General features: G+C 40.3%; 1 protein-coding gene across 2 annotated transcripts; it reads left to right on the top strand.

Annotated features, from left to right (window-relative positions):
- Positions 1-604: 604 nt before the first annotated feature.
- S100Z (S100 calcium binding protein Z) lies at positions 605-17,095 on the top strand. Of its 2 annotated transcripts, XM_082457426.1 has the most exons (3): positions 605-1,843; positions 2,204-2,332; positions 4,183-17,095. In XM_082457426.1, the coding sequence occupies exons 2-3, from the start codon at positions 2,216-2,218 to the stop codon at positions 4,357-4,359; spliced, it is 294 nt and encodes a 97-aa protein (XP_082313552.1). In that variant the 5' UTR covers positions 605-1,843; positions 2,204-2,215; the 3' UTR covers positions 4,360-17,095. The 2 variants fall into 2 exon arrangements, with proteins under 2 accessions (XP_082313552.1, XP_082313551.1); XM_082457425.1 differs by having other exon boundaries at positions 605-2,332.
- The last annotated feature ends 1,143 nt before the right edge of the window (positions 17,096-18,238 follow it).

The following is an 18,238-nucleotide window of genomic DNA, read 5'->3' as shown; positions in this document are numbered from 1 at the left end:
GTATTCTTGGAGGGAAGACCCAACATAAAAAAGACGTCAGCATTCCCTGCGTTCTCTATACTTAACACAACCCCAATACAGATAGCAGTGAGATTTGCTAGGGCAAGGTTCTTCTCCTGTATTTACACAGGACCTGGCATAACATCAGTGCCTGACAAATATTTCGTGACTATACGTAGGGACATGCATCCAGTGGAATAATATGCAACTTCAGTGAAGAATGGGGTAGATCTACATGCTGATATAGTAAGATTCATATGAAGTTAAAAAAACTAGGGGCACACGTGTTGATGCTGTTATGGATATATATATATATGTAATGTTATATATAATTATATAAATGATAAACATATCTTTTTTTTCTGTAAGGATAATAATAGCTGATACATACAAAGCACTCAGTGTGTTCCTGGCACACATTTTAACTCATTTAATCTTTTCTGTTGGGTAGCTACTACTGTGATCCCGTTGGTACAGATTGGGAAACGAAGACACAGAGTGGAGGTGACTAGCCCAGGGTCACACAGGGGCAGAGGTGAGAGCTGGATCCAGGCCGTCCACACTTTCTACCACCGTGATTCTGCTTCTCACACAGGAAAATGTTAACCTAGAAGGACGAGGGTGGGGAATGGTGGAGAGAGAATTTTACTTTTACTTCATACTCTTGAGTATTTAAAATATTATTTTTACCATGCACATTATACTCCTTTAATCATAAAAAAACTAATTTAAAAATATTTTTGAGAATTGGGCTTTAGGTATAAGCTGAGAACACCCCTGGGGATCTCTCTGGAGGGTCCAGTAGGCTGCCTCGTGGTAAGATGGAGGAGGCGGGCTGGTCGAGGACACATCCCAACAAGCTTGTGGAAAGGAAATACAAAGGAGATACTGGTTTGCTTTCCATATAATTAAAGTTCAGCCCTGAGAGCACAGCCAGCATTTAAAGCACAGCGGCCAGTTTCTGGCTTTGGTTTTTCCAGTGACTTATTCTTTGTTAAGTTTCTCTCACTTAGAAATCCCCCGCTGTGGATTCCTACATGCATGGCTTCTAGGGCTTCATTCCATGGATTTCAATTTTTTTAGTTCTTGACTAGGCAATACAGTCCTGTAACTGAAGAAGTTAAAATCAGTTTAAAAGGGGTAAATGAGAAATCTTACTCCCAACCGCTCTGTTTCCACCTTGGCCCTTACAGCTACTACTTTTTTTTTTACTTTCTTTGGTAACCTTTCACTGATTCCTTAGACAAATTCAAGTATATATACGCATATATATTCTTAGCTTTATTTCTTTCCTACACCCCCAGGGTCGCTGCTTTGTTCCTTTTTAAATTGGCACGTGGAGGGCTTCCTCTTGTTTTTTTTTTTTTTTTAACAGCTACACAATTCACTGTCCATTGGGTTAGTTTAACGAGTCTGCTCTGAGCATGTTCCCTTGACCTTGCTGTTGGCTTTGCTGAGGAGTCTCCAAGTTTGAACCAGTGTTTCTTCTCTGCTCCTCTAATTTTAGAGCTCTTCCCAGTCATCAGCTTCCTAGCAACTGACTGCATTTGTACCCACACTCTCCGTAATGAGGGGTAACTGAAGACTCCTCTTTGGCTCTTTGCCTTCTCCTCCAGGGCACACAGTGGGGACCAGCCCTTCCGTGATGGCCCATGGGGCAGCAGCTCACACCTCTTTCTGCTCGTGATTAAAAACAGACTCAGAGTTACTTCCACTTGAATCTCTTGTCACTGCCAAGTTTCATCTTCTTGGGAACAAATATGCTGGGGTGAAACCCCCGGGTATATATGCTTATAGTTTAATTGTAAACACCTGTTGACAGAGCCCTGCACTGGCTGAACAGGTATGTATTTCCTTCCTCTTTTTGTTTATTTTTAATCTGTGTTTATCATGACTCTGTATTTGTTGTCTGATTACTAACTTCCAAACACTTTGAACCGGCTCCATCGTTGGGGAGTGGGGATTAGGGAGGAGAAAAACTCACCCACGATGATCTCTGCCCTAGATGGGCAGAATGCTTGGTTAATTGCCGATGATCATGGTTTAACAACCGTCACCTGGGGCGTGGGCTGACCCAGGGACGGCAATATTCCCTTTTAATGAAGGCGTTGATGTTTCCCCACGCACTTATCCTTCACAAATGTTCTTTCCCTGGCTTTGGTGGCCTGCCTTCGTCCATTCTGCTGCCAACACGCCCACCCAGCTGGAGGTTGCCATGGACACCATGATTAGAATCTTCCACCACTACTCCTGCAAGGAAGGGGACAGGTTCAAGATCAACAAGGGGGAGCTGAAAATGCTCCTGCAGCGAGATCTCACAGAATCCCTCTCGGTGAGTCTGGCTTTTCTCCCCATGCAGTCGAGGGTGGATGCGTTGCACGTTCAGAGATAGCCTCCATGTACACCAACTCCTGTGTCCTGCCACACACTATATAATTCCTATCGAGATCCTAAATACAGGGAAGCAAACACTAGAGACCTTTGTTTTCTGTGTCTGTAGGCATGTGAGCTTTTCTGTAGTGCCCAGGGTTAGGGTTTCCAGTGTTGGAAATTATATTTGAGGCTTTTATCAATTATTCAATGTCGTAGTACAGCAAAGGTATAGCTAGTTATACTAGGAGTTATAGTTATAACTAGTGACACAAGTTATACCCGGAGCTCTGTCCTGCTGTCTATAAATGAATAAATACTATGTTTGGGGCCAGAAATGAACGCTGGGGTACTTTATGATGTGATGGCAAATTTTCTAGTGAATAACAAATACCAGGTGAGTTTGTCAGCCAAGAGCAAGCTGATTGGGATTGACCGAAAGGGTGCGTCCAGCCAGTGACCAGTTGGGTAGCAAATAGATTTACATCTCAAAACAGCCAGGAGTTCAATAAAACCACACGTGAAACCTTACAATGGAGTGTCTGGAGCCTGCCCTCAAGAAAATGCTCACTCTTGTGTTTTTGGAGTTGCCTTGAATTGATTTTAGCACGTGTAATAGCCTGGCATGATGTTATTCTGTCCAAAGCCTGTGTTAAGACGATAGTAATTATAATTATGACACTCTTATCCCCACCCTCTATGGGAAAAGCTTAAAGTAAAAATTTTTAACATACAATACCTTTTTAGTAATTTTAAGAGTCCCTGAGAACATTTTTCTTTTTCAAATTCAGTTTGGCTACTGTATTACATAACATTTAGAATAAAAGACTCGGTAGGCCACACTTGGCACATTGATTTATTCAAGTGAAATTTATAATTGTTTTTGATTGAGTTGATTTTGATCAATTCAATTTAAATTTCCAACCATTTAATGGTTGGCAGCTAATGAGAGGACAATGGGGAGTTCTTGGAGGAAGTGAATTATACTTTTGGAAACATTTCTCATCAGCCTCTTATAATAGGAAAGGTAGGTGCTTCACCACCCCACCCTTTCTGAACCCTGGTCTCCTCAATGGGCTCCTTGCTTTCCTCTCCACCTATAAAATGGAGTCATCCTTATAAGATCTACCCTTTACTGGGTGCCTCTGTTTTGTTTTGTGACACACAAAACAGGCAGCCAGCTAAAATATTATATGACCCATGCAATATTTGGAACATACTTATACTAAAAAAGTATTCATTGCTCATCTGAAATCCACATTTAACTGGGCATCATGAATTTTTATTTGCTAAATCTAACAACGTGGTGCTAAGCACTTACAAAAGCGTGTTGAAGTAGCCCCCAAATTTGTGGGAGATATTTTTTTCCTCATTTGATAAATAAGGACGTTTTAAAATGTTAAGTGATTTGCTCCAAGTCCCATTGTTGGTAAATGGCAGAGTCACTCACTATCCCTCTTTGGCTTCAAAGCTTCCTTCTTTTCATGTCCCCCTGATTTCCTCCCCAGGTCCTGGCCCTCAGCCTGTCCAGTAAATGCATTTTCATCAGCAGCGGCTCACTTTGATGTGCTGCTGTTTGCTCCTCTTGGTGTTTAGGTCTGAGGATTATATGACCGGGGGTGGGCAGCAGAAGCCCAGACTCATTTAGAATGTGTGCCTGGTTCAAACCTCCCTGCAAATAGGCTCTCGGAAATTGCTTTAGATGCTAAAAATGGAAATGCAAACTGTAATGTAGATAAAAGGAAAATACGATTTCAGTTGTCATTATGAACCTCAGAGCCTGGGAGTTAGAAATTTTCTTTTTCCTTTTAGTGTCAAAAGGATCCCGAGTTGGTTGATAAGATAATGCAGGACCTGGATGCCAATAAGGACAATGAAGTGGATTTTAATGAATTTGTGGTCACGGTGGCAGCTCTGACAGTTGCTTGTAATGATTACTTTGTAGAACAATTGAAGAAGAAAGGAAAGACAAGTAGTAAGCTAATCTAAAGGCAGAAATATATCCACAGTTATTTACCGACTGTTCATCTATACCCTCCAGATCCATAGTCATAGTAATGCCATTTATAGCTATAATATACATATAATTAGTTGCTAGTATTAGTAAATGATGCATACCTTAATATATTGACTTTAAATAAATATTCCAAATCTTATATGTCCTTCTTGAAATTTTCCTATATATATATTTTTTAATTGAAGAGTAGTTGGTTTACGATGTTGTGTTAGCTTGAGGTGTACATCAAAGTGATTCAGTATCTATTCTTTTTCAGATATTTTTCCATTATAATTTATTACATGATATTGAATACATTGGGTTGGCCAAAAAGTTTGTTCAGGTTTTTCTGTATCATCCTACAGAAAAACCTGAATGAATGTTTTGGCCAACCCAATAGTTCCCTGTGCTATACAGTAGGTCCTTGTTGTTTATCTATTTTATATATAGTAGTGTGTATCTATTCATCTCAGGTAAAGATGTTATATACTTTTTTTGTCAGTCAAAGAGAGAGCATCACAAAAATTTAGCTCTTTCAAATGAGACTAGAACTCAGCAAATTTCTCAGACAGACGTTCATCATCCTTAAATTGTACTTTGAAATTATCCTGTTAAAGAAATAAAGTGGCTCTTGCACCCTCCTGTGATTCTGCTTCAAGAAGAAGCTGTGAGGGTCTGTAAGCAGAAAGGCTGATAAGTGGAAGGAAGTGCTGGCTTTTGCAGTGAGTTAGCTCAGGGAAGGAGTGAGCCCAGGACTAGGTGCTCAAGCCAAGAGAGTGCGACCAGCAACCCTTGGGGGCTGGTGTAGAAATACCTCCTTGTCCCTGCGGTCAGGTGATTCTGAGGCAAGTGTCTTAACCCCATTTCCCAGGGCTTCCCCTGGGCTGAGCTTCTGTGGCCCCCGGGGGAGGAGGGCTTGGTCTCGCACCTGCTATGGGCTGCCTTCCCTTCCTGGTCTCGCTGTGAAGCCCCACCCATGTGTCCTGCATCTCTCAAACTACTTGTGTCAGGGTCTGCTTGGGGGAAACCCAAACTGTGACAGATCCTTTGCAGCGGTCCCCAACCTTTTTGGCACCAGGGACCGGTTTCGTGGAAGACAGGTTTTCCACGGACAGACGGGACGCGGGTGGGGGCGGGTGGGGGGATGGTTCAGGCGGAAATGCCAGCGATGGGGGGCAGCAGGTGAAGCTTCTCTCGCTTGCCCGCTGCCCACCTCCTGCTGTGCGGACCAGTTCCTAGCAGGCCACGAACTGGTACCCGTCCGCGGCCCGGGGGTTGGGGACCCCTGCTTTGGAGGATTTAAGAAAGGGAATGGTGTGATTATATTTATAATTTTAAGTGCTTATCCCAGCCACCGTGTGAAGAAAGGGCTAGAGAGAGGGCAAGCGTGGAGGAGGGTGACCTGCTAGGAGGCCGAATGCTGTGGTCTGAGGGAGAGACGATGGTATCTCCGGCTGGGGTCTGAGCAATGGAGATGAAGAGGAGCAGTTGAATTTTCTGTCTTTTGGAGGTGGGAGTGATAGGACTTGCTGAGGGACTGGTAACGAAGTGTAGGAAAAGAGAGCAGTCCAGGACGATAGAACGGGTACTGCTATTGCCTATCTGAGTCCATTCTACCTTTCTTCCATATATCAGAGCCCTGATTTGTGCAGGGTAACAATGTGCTTAGCTAAAAAGGCATATTTCCCAGCTTCTCTTGTATCTGAGGTAGAGCTTGTAACACAGTTCTGGGCAATGAGAGATAAGCAGAAATCTACTAGGAATTTCTGGGAGTGTTTTGCTCTTTCCATATAGGCTCTGTGCCTTCCACCTTGTTAATTCCTTCCTTTTCTTTCCATTGGCATGTGAATGTGAGGCTGGAGGTGGGGCTGCCGTCTTGCAACCATGAGGAAGGTGAAGAAAAAAGATGGAAGGAGCTGGGACATTGTTGGCTTAGGGGGACCAGTGCACAGCTCTGGTCTGCCTGCCTCTGGTCCTCTCATTATATGAAAATAAACAAACAAAAAAACCCTGCTCTCTGGTTAAGCTGGATTCTGTTAACACGCAGCTGAATGCAATCCCTAACGTTTAGATTTTTGGTCAAGCAAATGATGCAATTTACTAAATGGGAAAGACTGGGGTACGAGGGGCTTTATGTGGGGACATTGAGGGGAATAGCTCTGTTTGAAATCTCTATTGAACATCCAAGTGGAGATATCATATGTGCAGTTGGATATATGATCTAGTCCAGAGCTCAGGGTAAACGGGACTGGAGATACAGATTTGGGAGTCATTAGCACCTAGATGGTATTAAGCCACAGGACTAGAGGAGCTCACTGAGGATGAGAATGTGGATAGAGAAGAAGAAAGGTCCAACAGTTAGCTTTCAGGAGGAAGAGGAGCCAGCAAATGATACACCAAAGGCATAGTCAGGGAGTAGAAGGAAAACCAGGTAAGCGCAGTATTTCAGAAGCCTAGGGGAGAAAGTCTCTGGAGAAGGAAAGAGGGTGAAATCCACTGAGAGGAGGAGTAAGTTGAGAACAGAGACCTGACCTTTAGATTTGCCAAGGTAGAGATCATCAGTAACATCAATGACCCTGACCAAAGTGATTCTGCTTACAGAGGTGCCTATCTCCCTATCTGGCTGATAGTAGGTGCTCAATAAATATTTAATAAACAAATAAAAGAATCTGCCAATTGTTGACTTTCTAGTGCTAAGACCTATCATTTTGTTCTTTAAATAGGACTTTTTTTGTTTGTTTCCCTTAAGCCCATTCTGAGCAGACAGGACAGAGAGAATTTAGAGGTCAGAACATTCTAGAGAAGTGTATACCCTTGGCATTTATTTACTCCTATCTGTCAAAACGTTGGAAGAAAAAATGAGAAGAAAAAATTGAACACTTGTTTCAGAGATGTTTAGGCTCTTTTCTTACAAGCAGGCATATTACTTATGGAAGAGAAAGTCTGACTATTTCTCAGGGACCTTTAAACTTTTCATTTAATTTGGTCCAAAGTTTACATATTCAAAAATGGGCCACTAAATCATGAGAAGTAAATCCAAAAATTTTCTCATGTTCTATTCAAGGAAGGACATTCTCAACAGAGAGAAATAAATGGAAAAGCAATGTTCATTTCATGGTGTTTCTAAAAATTGATGAAAAGTTAGGAAAAGCAATTTATGTGTCAAATTAGATTTCAAATGAGTAAGAATTACATGATGTACCAAAAGCTCTTTTCTAGTAAAGGAGAGGCTTTCTTTTGTGCGTGTGTGTTAGGTACTTACAATAAGTTTGTAGGAGGCAAAATTGATTATTTCTTCTGCCCAGAAGCATTGGCCTTGCATTTGCTGGAGCTTAAATCAGCTTTAAACAATATTCAAGGGTCATCTCTAAATTAGCACATTCTGATGTTTAACATTTTCTCAATGTGGTTATTGGAAGACAAGGCTTGTGGAAGACAATAGCCTACGTCTGCTTGGGGCCCTGCGCTTGAGATATGCCTGACAATACAAACAGCTAGAAAGCATTAAAGAAAAACAAAAACCTTAAGTTTTAGTTTTAAAAACAGATTTTGTTTTTCCTTAAGAATCATGGGGTTAAGGAAGGCTTTCCAGAGGCAAAGAAATGGGGCAAGGATATTAAAGAGAGAACTTGGGCAATGTCACACAGGTATGAAAGAACAGGACATGTTGGGGGGAATGCTGTTGTTTGGGGCACCCTAGGGTATGGGGTGTGGGAGAGCAGGAAATGGGGCTGGAGAGGTAGACAGGGCTCAGAATCAGAAAGGGCCTTGGGTGTTAATGTGAGAAATTTGAAATTTATCCTGAATGTTATGAGAAACCATGTAGGATTTTATGTATTTTTTTTTCTTATTACTTAGAGCAGTTTTTATGTTTCTAAATGTCCCCCTAAAATATTTGAATCTCTAAAGCAGTGGTTTTGAACTCTAACTTCACATTACACTCACCCAAGGTATTGCATAAAAATATAGATGAATATAAGCTCCACCCCCACTAAGATTCTGATTCAATTGGTCTGGGAACAGGACCCAGGAATCAGCATTTTAAAAAGAGCACCAGGTGATTCTAAATGCAAACAGGGTTGAAAATCACTCCTTTTTATGGTGACTTGCTTAATCAAGTAATCAGATCAACTTCTGGCTGAGAAGTGTGTAGGATAGTGGCTGCTCCAACTTTAATGTGTGTGAACCATCTGGCGATCCGATTCTGCATCAGTAGGTCTGGGCTGGGGCCTGAGGTTCTGCATTTCTAAGAAACTCCTAGATGTTGACAGTGCTGATAGAAATGCTCTAGGCTCTAGGATGAAGAGGAAAGGGTCGGAACAAAAGTATGGAGGTGCTGTTTTCGAAGCAGGCACCTGTAGAATAGTTCTTGCTGGGGAATACTCCTTTTGGAAGAATATAAGACAACACAAGGCATTAGGCACAGAGAGGGCTGGGGGAGAGGTGGAAGCAACCAGGAAGGAACATCCCCTAAGGCCCCAGGGGAGGGGGAGGAACAGTCTGCCACCAGACTGCCTTGTGTTGTTACTGAACACAAGTTCATGTGCCGAAGCACAGTGAGGCCAAACAGAAATATCAGAATTTGGAGCAGAGAAAAGTTTATTGCAGGGCCAAACAAGGAGAATGGGTGGCTGGTGCTCTAAAAAAACCCGACCTCCTCCATGGTTTGGAGGACAAGCTTTTATAAGCAAAATTTGGAGTGAGGGCTGCAGGGTGTGTGACTTTCTTCTGATTGGTTGGTGGTGAGGTAACAGGGTGGTGCTCCAGGAATCTTGTGCTCAGCCTGAAGCCACCATCCTCTACCTGGGTGGGGGCCTTAGTTCTGCAGAAGAACTCAAAGATATTGTTACGTGTATTCCTTGAGGAGGAACCAGGATCCTGCACTGTAGTTTCTTGATTTTTGCTACTTTGTTTTTGCATTCCTTCACTTCCCTGATTAGCCACTGTTTGAATCTGCTCTCCTACACCTCATACTCTAGGGTGCCCCAAACCACTGGCATTCTCCCCAACAGGTCCTGTTGCTTCATAACTTCTTATTCTGCAAATAAGAAACGGGGCAGGGGGGTAGACACAGAAAGGCTTTTGTATCCAGGAGGGCCCCACAGGGTCCTGCTCAGATTCAAGGTCAAAGGTCTTGGACAAGTTATTTAACTTCTTTAAGCCTCATTTTTCTGGCATGTCTCAACTCTAGTGGCTCACCTATATCAGAATCGACAAGGAACACATTGATCATTGGGATCCCTAGGCCCCACCCTTGTCCAAATGAACGAGAAAGGAGGAAAGGGGTAGGTGAGCATTTGCATTGATAGCAAGCTCTCTCGATGGATATTATGTACCCTCAACTTGCAGAACTAGAACTCTGGTGGTTAAAATAAGATAGCAAGTGCCTGGAACATAATAAGTGCTCAATAAGTGGTAACCACGCAGGTGAAGACGGTGGTAATGGTGACACGTGAGCGCTTCTGGTCCAGCCTCGTTCTGCAGCTCATGGGTTTTATCCAACCTTCTCTCTCAAGTCGGTGCCTCTGGCTGCCTGCCACCAGAAGAGGCTACTGTTCCCCTTGAGTTCTCCCACTTTCTCAGAGTTTCTTTTCAAGAAACGGAACAGTATGCAGTCATTACACAGGTGTTTTCAAAGACCATTGACGATAATGGAAAGTGCCTAGTATATAATATTAACTTTAAATAACAGTGTGTCTGATATGGTCCCAATTTGGTTTCAAAAAAGTGCTATAGCGTGAGTTTTTAAGATACTGCTTTGTTTCTACTTGCAATTTTTATTTTTCTTTATCCCAATCAAGAGGAGAAAGGCTTCCTTACAAAGGGAAGGCCTGGAAATCAAAAGTTGCCTGAAAACCACTTCCTTTTCTAATTTTTGTTTTCCAGAGCTTGAGCCATTAAGGTAATTATGTGAGAGGTCTCCAAGGAAAATGTCAGGAGAAGGGGAATTATCCCAGAGGAAAGGATTTCCCCTGAGCTCTGGAGGAAAGAAGGCGGTTTCTGGTCCCCAGAGTAGTGCAGGCCTCAGCAATTGAATGGCCTCTCCCCGGAATCCTCTTCTACGATTCCCATCTCCTCATCTTCTTTGATATAGATCACCGACTGGAGGAGCATGATCACCTAAGTGTGCACTCGGGGTTTCTACCATCACCTTTTGCAAGTTTTACATAGGTTTCTCCAACTTTCCTTTGGAATGTAGTGTCTATTATCTTGAGGCTTCAGCCAATATTCTAACATCCGGGTATATGTACCTAGAAAAGAGCCTGGAAGGAAACCTACCGAAATGTTCACCATGGATGGTGGCGTTATAGGCTATTTTGATGTTTTCTTTATACTTTTTTCTAATTTCTGATGTTTTAGCAATGAACAATAATCAGAAGAAAGTGATGTTATTTATTTTTATGAGAGGATTCCCACTACTCTAGCTTTACACGCTTTATTCCTCCCTTATGTGCCTCTTACCAACTAGAATGTCTTTTTGTCTGAGACCACTTCCTCAGCCCCACTTTCCTTTTACAATGTCCTCTTTTGTACTGTCTTACTTGTCTTTCTAACCCTAGCACCTAGCATAGCACCAACATATCAGAGAGTTAAGCACATGATCTTTGACATGAACCTATCTTGAGAGTGCCAAGGATTTTCTTTGTTCACATCATCACCATTATAAAGATTTTCACTGGACAGTTATAGCACTGACCAAATAACAGAGCCCCCTTGTTGACAGAGAGCAAATTATGTGCTGGAGCCTGGAGTTCCACGGGGATAAGCAAGAAACAATCTTTTTTTTTTTTTTTTTAATTTATTTATTTTTATTTTTGGCTGTGTTGGGTCTTCGTTTCTGTGCGAGGGCTTTCTCTAGTTGTGGCAAGCGGGGGCCACTCTTCATCGCAGTGCACGGGCCTCTCACTATTGTGGCCTCTCTTGTTGCGGAGCACAGGCTCCAGATGCGCAGGCTCAGTAGTTGTGGCTCACGGGCCTAGTTGCTCCACGGCATGTGGAATCTTCCCAGACCATGGCTCGAACCCGTGTCTCCTGCATTAGCAGGCAGATTCTCAACCACTGTGCCACCACAGAAGCCCAAAACAATCTTTTTAAAGGGGTTATTGACAAGCATCCCTGCTAGCAATTCCCAAGTGACAGAAATTTGGTCATCAAATATCACCTAGTATGAGCAAAGAACAGTTGAAAGGTAAGGCCCAAGAACATTTTAAAACCCCTGAAATCTACCTAAGCAGTTTCAATTTTAGAGGTGCTCTTTCCATACAACATTAACGTATACTTATATAAGTGTACTGGTATTGGCCACAGATGCATCTGACATTTCATTCAATAGGTTGTATTGAAGATTTTTTTTTTTCCAGGGGAAGATAAATTAAAAACACACAAGAAACATCCCTGGATTTTTCCTTAAAAAAGAAAAAAAAGGCTGTTTTTTTCTCATACCGCCACCCCAACCACCACTACTCCCTCCCAGCTCCTGGATGCAACTGATCAGTTTTTTTGTTTCTAAAGTATTGCATTTTCCAGCAGGTCATATAAATGGAATCATGTAGTATATAGCCTTTGAGTCTGGCTTTTTTCACTTAGTGTAATACGTTTGAGATTCATCCCTGATTTTGTGTGTTTCCAATAGTTTATTCTTTTTATTGCTGAGCAGTATTTCATTGTATGAATCTACCATGATTTGTTTATTCATTCACCAACTGAAGGATATTTGGATTGTTTACAATTTTGAGTGACTGTGAATAAATCTGCTATAAATATTGGTGAACAGGTTTTTCTATGGACATAAATTTTCATTTTGCTTGTACCTAAGCATGGGATTCCTGGGTAGTATGGTATTACAAGATTTAAATTTTTAACCTTTCTAATAGGTATGAAGTGGTATCTCCTGTGGTTTTAATTTGCATTTCCTTAATAACTAATGATGTTGAACATTTTTTATATGTATATTTGCCATCTATATGTCTTCTCTGGTAAAGTATCTGTTCAAGTCTTTGGCCCATTAAAAAAGTTGGGTTGTTTATGTTTTTATTTATTTATTTATTTATTTTAAAGATTTATTTATTATTTATTTTATTTATTTTTGGCTGTGTTGGGTCTTAGTCGCGGCACGCGGGATCTTCGTTGAGGCGTGTGGGATCTTTTATTGTGGCATGAGTGTTTTCTCTTCTCTAGTTGTGGCACACAGGCTCCAGGGTGCGTGGGCTCTGTAGTTGTGGCACGCGGGTTCCAGAGCACATGGGCTCTGTAGTTTGCAGCACACAGGCTCTAGTTTAGGCGCACGAGCTCTGTAGTTGTGGTACACGGGCTTAGTTGCCCCACAACATGTGGGATCTTAGTTCCCTGACCAGGGATCGAACCCACGTCCCCTGCATTGCAAGGCGGATTCTTTACCACTGGACCACCAGGGAAGTCCCCTATGTTTTTGAGTTTTAAAAGTTCTTTTTTAATTTTAATTAAAAAAATTAAGGTATAATTTACATATAACATTATGTTAGTTTTAAGTGTATAGCATAATGATTTGGTATTTGTATGTATTGCAAAATGATCACCACAATAAGTCTAGTTAACATATATTACCATACATAGTTACACAAAATTTTTTTCTTGTGATGAGAACTTTTAAGGTTTATTGTCTTAGCAATTTTCAAATATACAATACAATACAATATTATTAACTATAGTCACTATGGCTTATTTATTTTATAACTGGAAGTTTTTACCTTTTGACCACCTTCACCCATTTTTATACTTCGTAAATATAAGACCTTTGTCAAATATGTGTTATGCAAATATTTTCTCCCTTTTCATTCTCTTGACATTGTCTTTCACAGAGCAGAAATTTTTAATTTTGAAGAAGTCAGATTTATCATTGTTTTTTTTTTATTTTTATTTTTGGCTGCATTAGATCTTCGTTGCTGTGCGAGGGCTTTCTCTAGTTGTGGCGAGCGGGGGCTACTCTTTGTTGTGGTGCATGGGCTTCTCATTGTGGTGGCTTCTCTTGTTGTGGAGCACAGGCTCTAGGTGCACAGGCTTCAGTAGTTGTGGCTCGCAGGTTCTAGAGCTCAGGCTCAGTAGTTGTGGCGCACGGGCTTAGTTGCTCCGTGGCATGTTGGATCTTCCCGGACCAGGGCTTGAACCTGTGTCCTCTGCATTGGCAAGCGGATTCTTAACCACTGCACCACCAGGGAAGCCCTATCATTGTTTTTTAATGGATCATGCTTTTGATATTGTATCAAAGAAGAGTTTGCATAAGCCAGTGGTTTTCAAATGGGAGACAACCCACCTATCCCGAATATTTGGCAATGTCTGAAGACGTTTTTGATTGTTATGACTGGGGGTGGGGGTGCTACTGGTGTCTAATGGAACCAAGGATGCTGCTAAACATCCTACAATGCACAGAACAGCCCCTCACACAAGAATTATCCAATCCAAACTGTAAATAGTGCTAAGGCTGAGAAACCCTGGCTTAACTCAAGGTCAAAAAGATTTTGTTCTTTTACTTCTTTTTTATTTTTAAGAAATTTTTGTAATGTTAGATTCTACATTTAGGTTTATGACTCATTTTGTGTTAAGTTTTGTACATGGTGGAAGATATGGATTGAAGTTCTTTTTTATTTTTTGGCATGGATGTTCAATTATTTCAGTAATATTTGTTGAAAAGACAATCCTTTTCCCATTGAACTGCCTTTGATTACATATGCATGGGTCTATTTCTGGACTTTCTTCTGTTGCTCTATTGTTTATCTTTTCCCTAATACTATATGGTCTTGATAACTTGCTTTATAGTAAGTCTGGAAATGAGATGGTCTGAGTCTTATAATTTTATACTTCTTTTTCAAAATTGTTTTGCTATTCAATTTTATCTCATTCTTTTTGATAGCAGCTTTTAGAGGTGTGCTGAATACATATTTGAGTTGTCAAATGGCCAACCATTAAATTCAATATTTGGCCAAAGATGAGACTAAAGTTAAATGTTACCACCATAGAAAGAGAACTTCCAGTATAAAAGAAAAAATTCAAGCTTTTATTTTAAAATGTAATTATTATTATCACAACTTTATTATTAAAAGTTTTGATAGTCATATTTTACAAATTAGATATTTATTGTAGGGATAATAATTTCTGCACAGTTAGATTTGCTCTTGCAGTGAATAAACTACTGAGAGCAATCACTGAAAAAGCTATAAAAAAAGATATACTCAAAAAACTGTAGGTTAATCAAGATGGGAATCTAAAAAATATTCAAGTAACTCACAAAAAATATAGGAAGAAAAAAAACAGAGAAATTAAAAACACAGTGAACAAACAGAAAACAAAAAATAAAATGATAAACTTAAGCCCTAATATCAATAATTACATTAAATGTAAATGGTCTAAATGCGACAACAAAAACATAGAGATTAGCAGAATGGATTAAAAACATAGCCCAACTATACTGTCTACAAGAAACTAATTTCAAATGTAATGTTATAGATAGATTGAAGTAAGAGGACAGAAATGTTATATCAAACAAACATTAATAAAAGAAAGCAAGATTGGCTATGTTAATATCAGATAAAGTAGACTTCAGAGCAAACAAATTACCAGAGATGGAGAGAGAAACTACATAATGATAAAAAAGTCAATCTATCATGAAGATGTAGCAATCCTAAATATACATGTACTAACAAGAATTACAAAATCTATGAAGTAAACACTCATAGAACTAAAAGGAGAAATAGACAAATTCACAGTTATAGTCGAAGATTTCAACACCTCTCAAAAATCGATAGAAGAAGTAGACAGAAAATTTGCGAAGATATAGAAGAAATCAACACTACCATCAACCAACTGGATCTAATTGACATTTATAGAACACTCTGCTCATAAAGAGTAGACAATACATTCTTTTCAAGTGCCAATGGAACATATACGAAGGCAGACCATATCCTGGGCCATTAAAAAAAAATTAAACACATTGAAATCCTGAGAAGGGTTCCCTGAGCACAATGGAAACAAACTAGAAATCCATCGCATAAAGATAACATAAAACTCTCCAAACACTGGGAAACGAATCAACATACTTCTAAATAATCTATGGGTCAAAGAGGAGGTCTTCAGGAAAATTAAAAATATACACTGAACTGAATGAAAATGAAAGTACAATGTATCAAATTTATAGGACACAAATAAAAAGTCCTGAAAGAGAAATTTATAGCACTAAACCCTTACATTAGAAAAGAGAAGCATCAAATCAATTTCTCACAATTTGTATAAATCTGTAATTATCTCAAAATAAAAAGTTTAATTATATATAAAATACACATATATGGGCTTCCCTGGTGGCGCAGTGGTTGAGAATCTGCCTGCTAATGCAGGGGACACGGGTTCAAACCCTGGTCTGGGAAGATCCCACATGCCGTGGAGCAACTAGGCCCGTGAGCCACAACTACTGAGCCTGCACGTCTGGAGCCTGTGCTCCGCAACAAGAGAGGCCACGATAGTGAGAGGCCCGCACACCGCGATGAAGAGTGGCCCCCGCTTGCCGCAGCTAGAGGAAGCCCTCACACAGAAACGAAGACCCAACACAGCCAAATAAATAAATAAATAAATAAATAAATAATAATTAAAGGTGCTAATAATTAAAAAAAACACACACATATAAATATATATTTACATACATACCTTCTTTATTGCACTTTATTGTGCTTCAAAGATATTGTGTTTTTGACAAATTGAAGGTTTGTGGCAACTGCATGGAGCAAGTCTATCAGCAGGACCATTTTTCCAACAGAATTTGCTCATTTCGTGTCCCTTTGTCACATTTTGGTAATTCTCGCAATATTTCAAACTCTCTCATTATTATTATATTTGTTATGGTGATCTGTGATCAGTGATCTTTGATGTTACTATTGTAATTACTTTGAAGCACCACAAACTATGCCTATATAAGATGGTGAACTTAATAAATGTTGTGTGTGTGCTGATTGCTCCACCAACTGGCCGTTCCCCTGTCCCTCTCCCTCTCCTTGGGCCTCCTTGTTCCCTGAGACACAACAATATTGAAATTAGACCAATTAATAACCCTACAATGGCCTTAAGTGTTCAAGTAAAAGGAAGAGTCATACATCTCTCACTCTAAATCAAAAGCTAGAAACGCTAAGCTTAGTGAGAAAGCCTTGTCGAAAGCTGAGATATGCCAAAAGTTAGGCCTCCTGCACCAAACAGTTAGCCAAGTTGTGAATGCAAAGGATAAATTCTTGATGGAAGTTAAAAATGCTACTCCAGTGAACACACAGATGAAAAGAAAGTGAAACATCCTTATTGCTGATATGGAGAAAGTTTTAGTGGTCTGGATAGAAGATCAAACCAGACTTAAGGAAACAATATTTCCTTAAGCCAAAGCCTAATTCAGAGCAAGGCCCTAAATCTCTTTGATTCTATGAAGGCTAAGAGAGGTGAGAAAGCTGCAGAAGAAAAGTTTGAAGCTAGCAGAGGTTGGTTCATGAGGTTTAAGGAAATAAGCTGTCTCTATAACACAGCTCAAGGTGAAGCAGCAAGTGTTGTAGAAGCTGCAGCATGTTATCCAAAAGATCTAGCTAACATCATTAATGAAGGTGGCTATGCTACATAACAGATTTTCAATGTAGACAAAATAACCTTCTACTGAAGAAGATGCCATTAGGACTTTCATAGCTAGAGAGAAGTCAATGCCTGGCTTTAAAGCTTCAAAGGATAGGCTGACTCTCTTGTTTGGGGCTAAGATAGCTCGTGATGTTAAATTGAAGCCAATGCTCATTTACTATTTTGAAAATCCTAGGACCCTTAAGAGTTAGGCTGAATCTATTCTGCCTGTTCTCTAGAAATGGAACTAAGCCTGAATGACTGCACATCTGCTTACAACATGGTTTACTGATATTTTAAGACCATTGTTGAGATCTGCTGCTCAGAAAAAAGATTACTTTCAAAATATTACTGTTAACTGACAAGGCACCTGGTCACCCAACAGCTCTGATGAAGATGTACAATGAGATTCATGTTGTTTTCATGCCTGCTAACACAACATCCATTCTGCAGCCAAAGAGTAATTTTGACCTTTAAGTCTTATTATTTAAGAAATACATGTCATAAGGCTATAGCTACCATAGACAGTGATTCCTCTGATGGATCTGGATAAAGTCCATTGAAAACCTTCTGGAAAGGATTCACTATTCTAGATGCCACTATGACCATTCATGATTCATGGGAAGAGGTCAAAATATCAACATTAATAGGAGTTGGAAGAAGTTGATTCAAACCCTCATGGATGCCTTTGAGAGGTTCAAGACTTCAGTAGAGGAAGTCACTGCAGATATTGTGGAAATAGCAAGAGAACTAGAATTAGATGTGGAGCCTGAAGATGTGACTGAGTTGCTGCACTCTCATGAGAAAATTTTAAGAGATAAAGAGTTGCTTCTTATGGATGAGCAAAGAAAGTGGTTTCTTGAGATGGAATCTACTCCTGGTGAAGATGCTGTGAAGATTGTTGAAATGACAATAAAGGATTTAGAATAAAACATAAACTTAGTTGATAAAGCAGCTTCAGGGTTTGAGAGGACTGACTCCAGTGTTGAAAGAAGTTCTGCTGCGGGTAAAATGCTATCAAACAGCATCGCATGCTACAGAGAAATCGTTAGTGAAAGGAGGAGTCCATCAAGCTATGTGGCAAACTTCATGGCTGTCTTATTTAAGAAATGGCTACAGCCACCCCAACCTTCAGCAGTCGCCACCCTGATCAGTCATCAGCCACCAACATCAAGGCAAGATCCTCCACCAGCAAAAAGATTATGATTTGCTGAAGGCTGAGATGATGGTTAGCATTTTTTAGCAATAGGTATTTTTCTGTCC

The sequence above is a fragment of the Balaenoptera physalus genome (genome assembly GCF_965194825.1).
Source record: "Balaenoptera physalus genome assembly, chromosome: 3".
Classification (NCBI taxonomy): domain Eukaryota; kingdom Metazoa; phylum Chordata; class Mammalia; order Artiodactyla; family Balaenopteridae; genus Balaenoptera; species Balaenoptera physalus.
This window is presented reverse-complemented; position numbering and strand designations above follow the sequence as displayed.